This window comes from Equus caballus, chromosome 16 (genome assembly GCF_041296265.1).
Source record: "Equus caballus isolate H_3958 breed thoroughbred chromosome 16, TB-T2T, whole genome shotgun sequence".
NCBI classification, from domain to species: domain Eukaryota; kingdom Metazoa; phylum Chordata; class Mammalia; order Perissodactyla; family Equidae; genus Equus; species Equus caballus.
This window is the reverse complement of record NC_091699.1, coordinates 32,081,952-32,093,355: the sequence shown is the minus strand read 5'-3', so window position 1 is coordinate 32,093,355 and position 11,404 is coordinate 32,081,952. Positions and strand designations below refer to the sequence as shown.

The 11,404-nt window shown below is 39.5% G+C and overlaps 1 protein-coding gene across 8 annotated transcripts in view; it reads right to left on the bottom strand.

Annotated features, from left to right (window-relative positions):
- Positions 1–254: 254 nt before the first annotated feature.
- The window catches only part of FRMD4B (FERM domain containing 4B), a 308,178-nt gene continuing 297,028 nt past the window's right edge, over positions 255–11,404 (bottom strand). For all 8 annotated transcript variants that reach the window (XM_070238641.1, XM_023620093.2, XM_070238640.1 and 5 more), the window contains 4 exons: positions 10,590–10,709; positions 9,002–9,813; positions 5,567–5,696; positions 255–1,915 (listed from right to left, as the gene is read on the bottom strand). In XM_070238641.1, the coding sequence (XP_070094742.1) occupies positions 1,795–1,915; positions 5,567–5,696; positions 9,002–9,813; positions 10,590–10,709 (1,183 nt within the window). In that variant the 3' untranslated portion in view covers positions 255–1,794. The remainder of the gene's footprint in view (positions 1,916–5,566; positions 5,697–9,001; positions 9,814–10,589; positions 10,710–11,404) is intronic.

Here is an 11,404-nt window from a genome sequence, read left to right as displayed (position 1 = left end):
TTATAGTAAGTCGCAGCATCATTTTACGTTTCACTAAAAAAGAAAAAAACACTGTGAAATCAACTAGAACAAGCCATCAATCAAAAGATTCGCCCTGATTTCAGAGATATAAATACGAGAGAAAAGGTACATCTTGGAATCAATAAAATACGGTAATACCATAACTGCAATCTTGTCCAACATGATTACTTGAAGTAGAGAATTTTACACTGCTTTGTATGGACGCTGAACATAAATAGAAGAATATGGAAACATTTTCAGTAGCACACTTTTTGTTTATTGACCTATGTAAAAAAATAATAGGTCTTAAAAAGTCAGAACAGTAAAAGAATATGCAAAAGGGTATTTCTGTTTCTAGAAGACTATACAAATATGCAAAAAGGAATAAGTTACTTTTTTGGATGTCTTTTTTTTGTTCCAAATTTTTTCCCCAAACTTCATTTTTAATGATACAAATGACTAAGGACCAGTTTAACAAATCATCTTTATGTATATATTACATGCTTTGGAATATAGATAGAAAATGTTCCAAAAAAGGTTGTTCGGAAACTTCTCTATTCACAATATGAACAAGAAACCTGTATAAAAGGGGGAGAAGGAGCACCTTGTACACAATTTTGAAGCAGAGTAGAGATGACAAAAAAGATCAATCTGGAATATGGAAATATTTGTTCTTAAAAAAAACCTACAATAAACCATAGCTAATTAGTTCTTCCAAGGAAAGTATGAGGTAGTTTTAGCCTCATAATTAAATCTACTGCAGCTTGGAGTTTTTTTTATGACCAATCTTGTTTTTGTCACTTGGAGACTTAGAACCACCTGTGGAATCCAGACAGTATGCTTAATTTTCTAATGTTCACCATTTTAAGGCACGCAATTCATCTAAAATGATGTGGGTTTGTTGTTGTTGTTTTAGGTTCTTTCTGTATTACCTTAAAATACTTTTTTAAACGCTCGATTATTAAACTTTCCATATCAAGTCTGCCATTTCAAAGGACAGTCAGTTGGAAAGTTACCAGCCTGAATAATAGCTCATCATGCCATTGGTGTAGAAAGAAAAAAGGAGCTCAATGATATTGTACCTTAGAAAATTCTCCAAGCAGAGTTTGTCAATTATTCAGTGGACTGCTTCATTTTCCCCAGTCTGCTACCATAAACTTATATTACAGGATGCTACAGCGATAAGTCTTTCCAGAACCCATTTTATGGTGTTTATGAAAACCATCACTCTTTATAATATCCTAAAAACATTTACACTCATTCTGAACTTCATGAAAATCCAACTTCTCTTCAAGTAATTTTCCAATACTGTCTAAATTGTTCATGTCTGTGTAGAAATAGCATGTTATTCTTCACCAGCTCACAAATTCAAACTTTCTGATGGTGAGGAATGACTCAGAAGCTTCTAGTTTCCCTTCTCTCATCATCCTGAATTGTGCTCTGAAATTTCCCCTCTCCTTCTTTCCTAGTGGAGACCCTGAACGCACTGTTCACAGTTTCGAGGTTTGCCTTCAACAACTTTAATCCCATAAAAAGTGCTTGCTATTGATAAAGGCCGAATCCTCTCTTGGCAACGGTTCAATGTGTGGTCCAACCTTGGTTTGTCAGGTTAGTGACTGGACTTTGAAAGGCAAGTTGTTGTTTAGGGGCTCTGTGTGGCTTAGTGTGTGATTCACTTCCACCTCAGATGCCCTTAGGTTTCCAAAGACCAACAGCCTTCTGGGAAGACGAACACATTTTGCAAGGCACACTAGTGTGAGAATGCAGTGCTTGGTCAAGAGGTCCAACTGCAGTTCAGACTAATGTTCCAGGCTTTGAATCTTCATGCCAAAAGAGCCTCTGCTCACTACTGTCCAGGCTGTCTTCCAATCGGTTTCCATCTGTACCGTCCAGTTGACTGGTCTCTGTGTACTGTCTATGAAAGGAAACCAGAAAAGTTACTACTTGTGGTCATTTTTGTTCCCAGGGAACAAAGATTACTACACTCAAAGGAGTTAGTAGAAAGCACGGTTAAGAAAATCACCCAAAACTTGGAAATAAGGCAAAACATGACTGCGTGTTCTTTCAATGTCATACTGGCGCATTGTCCATCAGGCCCATGCAAGGATTATTTAGTTCTTTAGAGAGATATACCTTTGTCTGGCTTACATTTACCATTGGATTAGGATCCAGATTGTGTTAAATTGCATGTTAACTTGTAGGTTTTTGTTTGGAAGAAATACAAATAACTTCTGTTTAGTATAAAAGATTATGGTTATAGTTTTATCGCCCTGGACATTAACTGGTTTTGTATCTAATTTAGTAATCTTATTCTAGCATTTTCTCTTTCCATGTACTGAATTCAGTCTCTTGAATTCTCTTTAAACCAGTTTAACCATTCTTTTAGTTCTCTCACTAATGAGTTAAATAAATCTTTGACACATGTCCATTTTCTCTTTATCTTATTAAAAAGTATTTTTTGACAGCCACATTTTAAGTATTCTTCAAATTAAAGGGATGTACTAGATGTTTTCCTCAGAGACAAATGTTTAGAGGGAGACAGGGGCACCTCAGAGCATATTTTACATCTCTAGGGTATACAGGTCAAGTAAATTGGAAACAGCATCACATTTAAAGATCATAGGCCTTGGGTGGGATATCCAAATAAGAGCATCCTATTACACAAACCACTCCAGTAAGCAAAACCTCATTCTTAAAACCGTAGTTTAGAATAGGTTAGATAGTTAGTAGATTTCTTATTTTAAATTTCAATGTCTTTTAGTAAAGTGATTAAAAAGCCTTTGGAAGAAGAGCTTTGGAAAGAAGTACTATATGAATCCACGTATTTAGTATTTGCATCTAATATAAAAAACAAAGTCAGATTTCCTTAACTTCACACATCAGTCAGGGCAAGCAAAACTTCTGCTACGCAAGAAGCAGCACACAGATCGGCGGGACTGTACTTACTACAGCTGGCTACCCTTAGCAAAAGAGAATTTAAAACTGATCTCATTTCTGGAGACACAACCATTTTCCGGGACAGAAGCCCTTGGTTTTGCCTAGTAATAGGTAGAGTTAGATAAGGAAGAGAAAGAAAAATGGAAAGCAGGAAGTGAAAGAAAAAAAGTTATTTGAAAACCCAGTTTGTAGAGCCAAGAATTTTATTATATTATATATTAGGTAGCATAAGAGACTTCAACATTTCTAATTCTGGAACGTTGATGTCACTGACAATTATACCAAATCCTACTAGGAAAAAAATTTTTGTTGGTAAATGTTTGTAGCTTTCTCTAGTATGAAGACCTGGACACTCCGGGGGAAAGGATTCTCTAAATAATATGCACTTCACTTATTTAACAAAACATTCACCTACTGCTAAGCATTTCAAATCTTTAACTTAAGGGCAGATCTAAGGTTTTTCATTTTTATCTTGAAATCCAATTTCTCTCTTATTTTAAGAATTATGTTTTCATCAAAAATAACTTATGCAATCTTTAAGCAAATTTCTAAAGCTTTACAGATGATTGTTACTATACTTGCCTTATTAATAGGACAGGTTAAATTAATCAGACTGTATCATAATGAAAAAATCCTAAATAAAACAGACAGAAATAAGTGCTCCCATAACTCCAGGGCTGGTGGGGAAGGAGGGTAAACTGGCAAATCTTTCTGGAAAGCAAGAGTTGGAAAAAAAGACACTTTTCAATTTAATCTATTAATTATACTTGTTAAGGTATGGTATATTTACTGAGTGGAATATCATATTGATCACATACAATAAGGTTTAAAGAGTTTTTTAAAAAATATAGGAACATACTTATGTTATTAAGTAAAAAAAGCCTGGGATGTAGAATTCCATATATGACAAAAGATGTAAAATTGTATATATGATATCATTACGACCATGTTAAAAATGGATACAGAAAAATGGGAGATACATGCCAAAATGTTAATAGCTGCTATCTCTCGATGGTAGAATTATGGGTAAACTATTTCCTACTTATTCATTCCTTTACTATTTTCCTAATTTTCCGTAATGAGCTCATATTATATCACACATATGCATGTGTGCGTGCACACTATCTCTCTCATACACACAATAGGGATCTTTAAATAGTTTCTAATTTCCCGTACGTTATGCCCCCTCTGTTATCAGATTCCCCTTTCAAGCCATCTTGGGCTGGCTGAAATAGATGGGCAGACTTGGTAAAAACAGATGTTCTCTAAAAATGTTTAGCACTTCCTGAGTCCAATGAAAGTGGTGTTAAGGATATTAAAACCGTCTTATGCACTGAATGTTTCATATCATTTCTAACTAAGTCAACAAAAAGAAAAGTAGAAGTATACAAACACGACAACTATTAGCAAACGTCTCATGCAAAATGATTAAAAAACTGAGCTGAAAAAGTTCAGCTCAAATTTTGGGCCAAAGTCATTTTAGTTCCTGCTCCTAACGCATTTTCAAGAATTATTTACAGAAGCCCAAGCTATTTGACATCCTCTGCGGTATATTTTCATTAAAATTCTATTTTGAGCACACCCTTTGTTGAGTTCAGACAATTGGCCTAACATTTCAAGCCAAGAAAAACTCCCACTGAATACGGAGAAGAAAAATAAGGCTTCTGGAGTTGAATATCTTCAATTTGCTTATAACACTGAGTGCTTCAATAAGAAACTTATGTCTCAAATTCACCAATATAGACATCTTTATAAGCTACAGTCTGTGAGTCTCCTATGCCTGAAGGAATCTGACGTAAAGAAAACAAAATTAAATTTTCTAAAAAAACCTCAGAAAATCCTCTACTTCTTGGCACCATGGGTGCGGATCATATTCTGTGAGAAAGTGATAGGAAGAAATGATCTCTTCAAACTTAACTCCTGTGTATACAAAGAAGTGAAGAACATGCAATTCAGAATTTGCAATCTTTTTTTAAATCACATTTTAAACAATCGATTCTTGAATATTTCCCTAAATGTTTACAAAGAACTACTTTCACAAATAGGACAGCTGGCTGCGTCTGTTGCTTCTTTTTAATGAACAGAGGGTCAGACACAAAAAGGCAGCAAATGTTTGAAATCAAGCCCGCCAACTGACTGCGAGGAATCTTGGTACGAACAGCCTTTTCTGGAGTAGAGATATTTCTCCTGCAAGGTTCCGGAAGAGTCTTAAGTGGATACACCAATAATACAGTTTCAAGTACTACAATTAAAAAAACCCTTCAGACACACAATGTAATGTAGGGAACTCTGAGAACAGGGTCAAATTTGAGTGAGCTGGATTGGGAGTCAACAAACTTTTTCTTAAAGGGCCAGGTATTTTTGGTTTTGTTGACCATATGGTCTCTGTTCAACTACTTAGCTCTGCCCTCAGTGTAAAAACTGTCATATATAATATGTAAATGAACGACTATGGTTGTTTTCCAATAAAACTTTATTTACAAAAACAGGTGGCAGTTGGTTTTGACCTGTAGACTATAGTTTGCCAACTCTTGAGGTAGGTTACTTCGCATTCATAAAGTAAAATAGGATCCCTGAGTTCTTTTGACCAAGTAGAGGCTACTAGAATTTGCAAGCATTGCTTCCTCACCTGCCTGGAGAGGGCAAAGGATTGTAGATGTTGCCATAGCAGCTGGTGTAAGAATGTGCGGGGGTCTCGTATTCAGATAGCCCTACGGTTATCTGGGTCCTCCAGTTCCCAGAAGCATTTGTAGAAGACACTAGAAATAAAGATAAAAAGAGAGATAAAGTTAGTGGAAATATTCAAAGTGAAAACTGTTTAAGCCATTTAGATGTACATTGTAATCAGCTGTGTGCAGAGTTGAGGTTAAGAGCAAGTGTTTGGAATCAACCGAGTTCCTGTTCCAACTTGGTCACTTACTGGCCGTGTGACCTTGGGCAAATAGCTTATCCTCTTTAAGCCTCAGGTGCTTCATTTGTAAAGCAGGGATAATAATACAAATATGTTCTGTGTAGGCATGATATCAGAATGAAATAAGGTAACGTATGAAAATATTTAAGCACTGTGCCTGATACAGAGTAAGCACTCATCAAATGATAACTATTAATATTATTATTAACGTGAATAAGGTTAATTAAAAGGCATGCTATAAAAAATAAACCAAAAGACAATCCAGAAAAAACACTTCTCATATATTGAGAGAATCTTCCCATTCCGGCTATGGTGGCTCGATACATAAGGCTTCAGCTGTAAAGGTAAGACGATGAGTTTGAATTTCTCGGAGGCCTTTGGAAGAAAAGCATTTCATAAGTTGACTTGTTGAGACTTGTCTGTCACTCAGCCAAAGGCAACACTGGCCACTAGCAGAACAAGGCAAATTTTTTGCCTTTAACAAAAAGGTGGGGAAGAGGGGAGGATAACAAGTACAGGAAGAATTTCAGGAAGAAGAGATTTAGTTCTGCTGAGGCACTGAACTGGAACAAGACAAGGGTATAATTTGGGAGCAAAGCCCCACGAATGCCTCATTGCTGGGTGTTTGCTGTCCTCTCTATAAAACCAGTCCTGCTCCATGCCTAGGACGCACAAGGTGACCACGATGCCATGCTCGTCGTCCAAGACTCACAAAACCAGCACTGCTCATGGATCCTTCCAGCTCTCCTCCATTTCCTGTTCCTGGCAGCCAACTTCCTCCTCTTCTCTCACACCTCAAAGCACTTGTGTGGGACAAACACATTTCAAAACTCATCTGTGGGGGCTGGTCCTATGGTCAAGTGATTAAGTTCACGTGCTCCGCTTCAGTGGCCCAGGGTTTTGCCAGTTCGGATCCTGGGTGCAGACCTAGCACTGCTCATTAAGCCATGCTGAGGCAGTGTCCCACATGCCACAACTAGAAGGTGCCACAACAAAATATACAACTATGTACTGGGGGGCTTTGGGGAGAAGAAGGAAAAATAAAAAGAAAATAAAAATTAAATGAAGTATTTTAAAAAACCCCAAACAACTCATCTGTGGCCCTCGATGCTCCAAGGTTTTGACTCAAAGACATAACATACTTTGAGCTTCCAAGAATGTTTCATCACTCTAAGTCGGGTACTGTGTGGCTTGGTGGTTAAGATGTCAGAACTGGGAGAGAATTCCCACCCCAGCACTTACTAGCTTCGGGGCAGGGTCATTTAAACTCTCTAAGCCTGGACTGCCTCAGCCGCAAGATTAGGACAATAAGAATAAACATAACAACAGTGCTCACCATATAGAACTGTCGTGTACATTAAATGAGATAGTGCATACAAAGTGCTGGGCATGCCACATGGCACTGGGTAAGCTGCCAGTAAATGGCGGCTGTCATTACTACTGAAACTGAGTCACCGAAAGGCTGGAAGTTATGACAAAGCCCCTGACTAATTTGGCAAATAATTGGAATCTTATCTCTCTGTGTGAATGAGGCATGCCTGTTGTAATACCTTCCTGTAGCTATAAAATGTAGGCAGGAATGAGGAAAATTCCACAAGAGAATTCCGGGAACCCCTTTAATTCCTTAAAAAAGTGATGCCTTTTGATCGATGGGGCCAATCCTGCTGGTATCAGCAAGGCTCCTACCAGGTCTGAATCAGGAAGTGTTAGCTCCATTCTCACCTTTGCCCCAGACACTGAGCCAACGGTCAGGAATGCTGATTCCTGAGTCACACCTGCTTCTCCCTGGCCTCACCGTGTAAGGAGGCAGTACCCCAGCTCTGTGCCCTGATGACCAGCCACGTACACCTCAGCCCTGCCTGTTTGATTCTTTCTTTGTAACACTATGTCCAGGTTTGGTTTCTCCAAGTTTTTCATGCAATGCCCTGAACTTCAGGGCGAAGAAAGGCGTTCTTCGATCAGAGCCATAAACAACGAGAAATAACTCCAGGGGCCTTTTCACATGTGAGGTGTAGTAATGGATGGGAAGGCCTTAGCAGAAGTCCAAAGTCCTACACAAACAAGAGAACTTGAACCCAAACAGAAATCTCCATGGAAATACCTCTTGTCAACAAGCTTATGAAACTTTTAAAGGTGCAGTTTCACTGACTACTACACAATGATTCAGAAATCCATATGTCTTGCTAAGGTGTCACGCTTAAAAGAGATGGCAAGACTCGTGACCTCAGGTTTTCACGTAATTCAAGAACTCATTCATTTCTTAGAGCTTTACAATTTCTAATTCCCATACACTCCACTGGCTGCTAACTAGACCGTGAGCTCATCAAGGCCAGGAACTGGTTCAGCACTGGCTCCTCAGCATCTTGGATGTGCCTGCTTGTTTGCTGAATGAATGAAACCGTAGGCAGACATTCCTCTTATCCTCCTATTTCTCTACTTAAAGTACTTAGCACAGCTGGGGGTGAGCAGTTAGTCCACCACAAACGTTAGCAGCGTTAGGGGACAAAGTCAATGCATGAAGGGAACATCTCTAATCAAAATTATTTTTGAAAATTCTTTAAATCAACCATAACGTGGAGTATATATTGAGTCAAGACAATGCAAAGTACTTAGAACAGTGCTAGGCATAGTCCTTAATAAATGCCTGCTCCTATCAGAATTATCAGAAGCCTTATGCAGTTACCTAAGGGTTCAGAGGAAACTGCCTTTTAGACGATCAAATTCCTGGTGGTCAAGAGGGAAGGAAGTATACTTCTAACGTTTTTGGCTTACCTGAAGGGTTTACTCTATTCTTTTAATGTATCAAACCTCAATGACCTGAACACATTTGAGAGATGTGACTGTCAATGTGAGACCTAGAAAAGATACAATATGCGGAAGTCCCTAACAAAGGGCAGCATATAGAATAGATGCCTAATAAACTTTGTTGGATTTCAATCTACAACTTGTTTCATCAGACTCGTGTGGACCATGTTCCTTGGAAAGCCAGGGGAACTGTTGTGAAGTTGGCAATTCTTACTGTAGCTCCACCCAATAGCTACCACTCTCATGACCTTCGGGGATGGTCTCGCGATCTTTGAGGTGAATGGTTTCCGGTGGGCAGGGGACATGGTAAATTAAATCCAGGTGTCAAGTGCCTCCACGTATTCTTACCTGAAGAGTAGGAAGATGCTCGACTGCTTGGAGAACAGGGTATTTGCAGCCCGGCAAACCCCAGGCATCTCTGCGATCCCCTGTCTGAGTCAAAGCTAGTCTGTGGGCTGTGCCCCTGCTCCTTTTGCCCAGAGGCCCGCTGGTACCAGCCACGCAGGTGCTCTGCAACTAAGGCCTTGTGGATGTTTTTGGTGATATGCTCCGACTTGGCAGCTGCCTTCCTTGGCAGCCGGAGAGTTGCATACGGGTTGTGGGGTACCCGGTCAACCTCGTCTTCATGAAAGGATCTGCTGTAGTCCCTTTGGCGGTCGTATCCATAATGGGCTGAGGACCGGTAGGAAGGATTGACACTGTACTGTCCCTCAGTGTCATTCTCATAGACATAGCCACCACTGTAATAAAGATCACACTCTGTATATGGCGTGTACCCAGAAATATAATAACTAGAAGATGGTTGCTCCTGACTCTTTGAGTAGACGCCATTCCTCAAACTATCCTTTTGTGCTAGGTTGGGCATGCTTCCTGAATTTGAAGTGGAAACATTCTGTTTCTTGGACCTTCTCCGACCCCTGGCACGAGTGTCCAGAGTCTGGGTGGTGTAATAGGGGCCGGCAACTGGTGTCACACAGTAATACTCCGTGCTTGATTGGCTGGTGTAGGAAGACCCGTCATCAAGGATTTCTGTGCTGCTGCTTCTTTGGGATTTGGAGAGGGAGAAAAATGGCTTATCGTTTTCCATCTCAGAGAGCAGGTGGGACTGGGACTCGAGGCTTCCACTCCGCTTGCGGCAGTGCTGAGATGAAGATTCAGGTCTGAAAGTGGAGAAAGGTAAACTCATAAATGAGAAAAAAGAAAGCACTGAAATAAGAAAAAAAAACACCATGCTGAATGATTTAGTAGCTCTTGAACTGCAAGAGGACTTTTAAAGTTTCCAAAGCTGACCGCACAACAGAAGCTACTGGTTCACATAATCTGTTGGTTCACGTGTAAGTTCACTATCATGGTCAAAATGCGAAAAAAACCAGGTTCTGTCAATGGCACAATCCACATCCTTTCTTGAGGATAGAAAAGATAAACTGAGGATGCTCAACCTGCAGCACAGCCTTAAAAACCCCACATGCCTTTGGAGGGTCCCCTCCTCCACCAGGACAGCAGGATACCTACACCAGGGTGGAGGCAAGATATTTAACCTCTCTGAATCTTGCTTCCTCCTTTGTAAAATGAGGACTAATACAGTATCTAATATCTATAATTAAGCTTGTTGTGGGGACTAAATAATATAGGGAATATAAAATAGTTAGCACAGCCTTCAGCAAACACTTCAAAATGTTGCTATTATCTTCATCTTCCATTGAATAATGAATGACAATGTCTGGCTTGGAAAATTAAGGTACAAAAATATCCAATATATACTCCAAAAAGTTCATTTTCTTCACCGACATATTTGAAACTGTGAGTAGAAAACACAGATCCACAAAATAGAATCCTGCAGCAGAAAGTCCCTTAAAATGATTTAAAAACACAATGTGAAACAAAACCTTAAAACAAAATCAACAGAGTCAAAGCAAGTGGAATAAAGGGCTCTTACTCCAAGTGGCTGCTGCTGTAGGCATTTCGGGTAAGTACCGGTGTGGTGGGCATGCTTCGTCCTCCTTGGGGCCGCCTCTCCAGGGTTTTGTATGGGCTGCTGTGTGTTGACAGCATTTCTCTGTGATGGGAAGAAGAATTCAGGAAATGATGAGCTCCCCAGCATCTCTGGTAAACTTGTCTCTGCTAAACAAATAACTTGTCATGAGCTGATTTGAAACTTAGTGGAAACTGAAGGAAAGGGAGCACAGGGAGAAACTTGGGAAGGGTGTCTGTGGTTTAGTATCTGGTACATCCTAGATGAGTTTTAGGGGAAGCACAAGTGGTCTGATTCTCTGAGTCATAAATATGAAGGAAAAAAATGAAAGACTTTAAAAAAAGAATGTACTGAATAAAATAGATTGAAAGCAACTAGAACAAGGGTCAGCAACTCCTTTTTCTAGAAAGAGTCTAATAGTAAATATTTTTGGCTTTGCAGGCCCGATGATCTCTCTGTCTTAGCTACTCAAGGCTGTCCTTGAAGTGCGAAAGTGGTGTAGACAATATGCAAGTGAATGGCGTGGCTGTGTGCCAACACTTGACTATGAACACTGAAATCCAAATTTCATATAATTTTCACATCACAAAATATTATTGCTTTTGATATCCCCTCCAACTATTTCAAAACATAAAAACCATTCTTAGCCCATGAGCCATACAAAAACAGGCCACAGGATGGATTTGGCCAGTGGGCTGTCGTTTACTGGCCCCTGGACTAAAAGGAAACGTCCTTAGATCACGTTGCCTACTTCCCTGCACAGTGAAGACACAATTTGA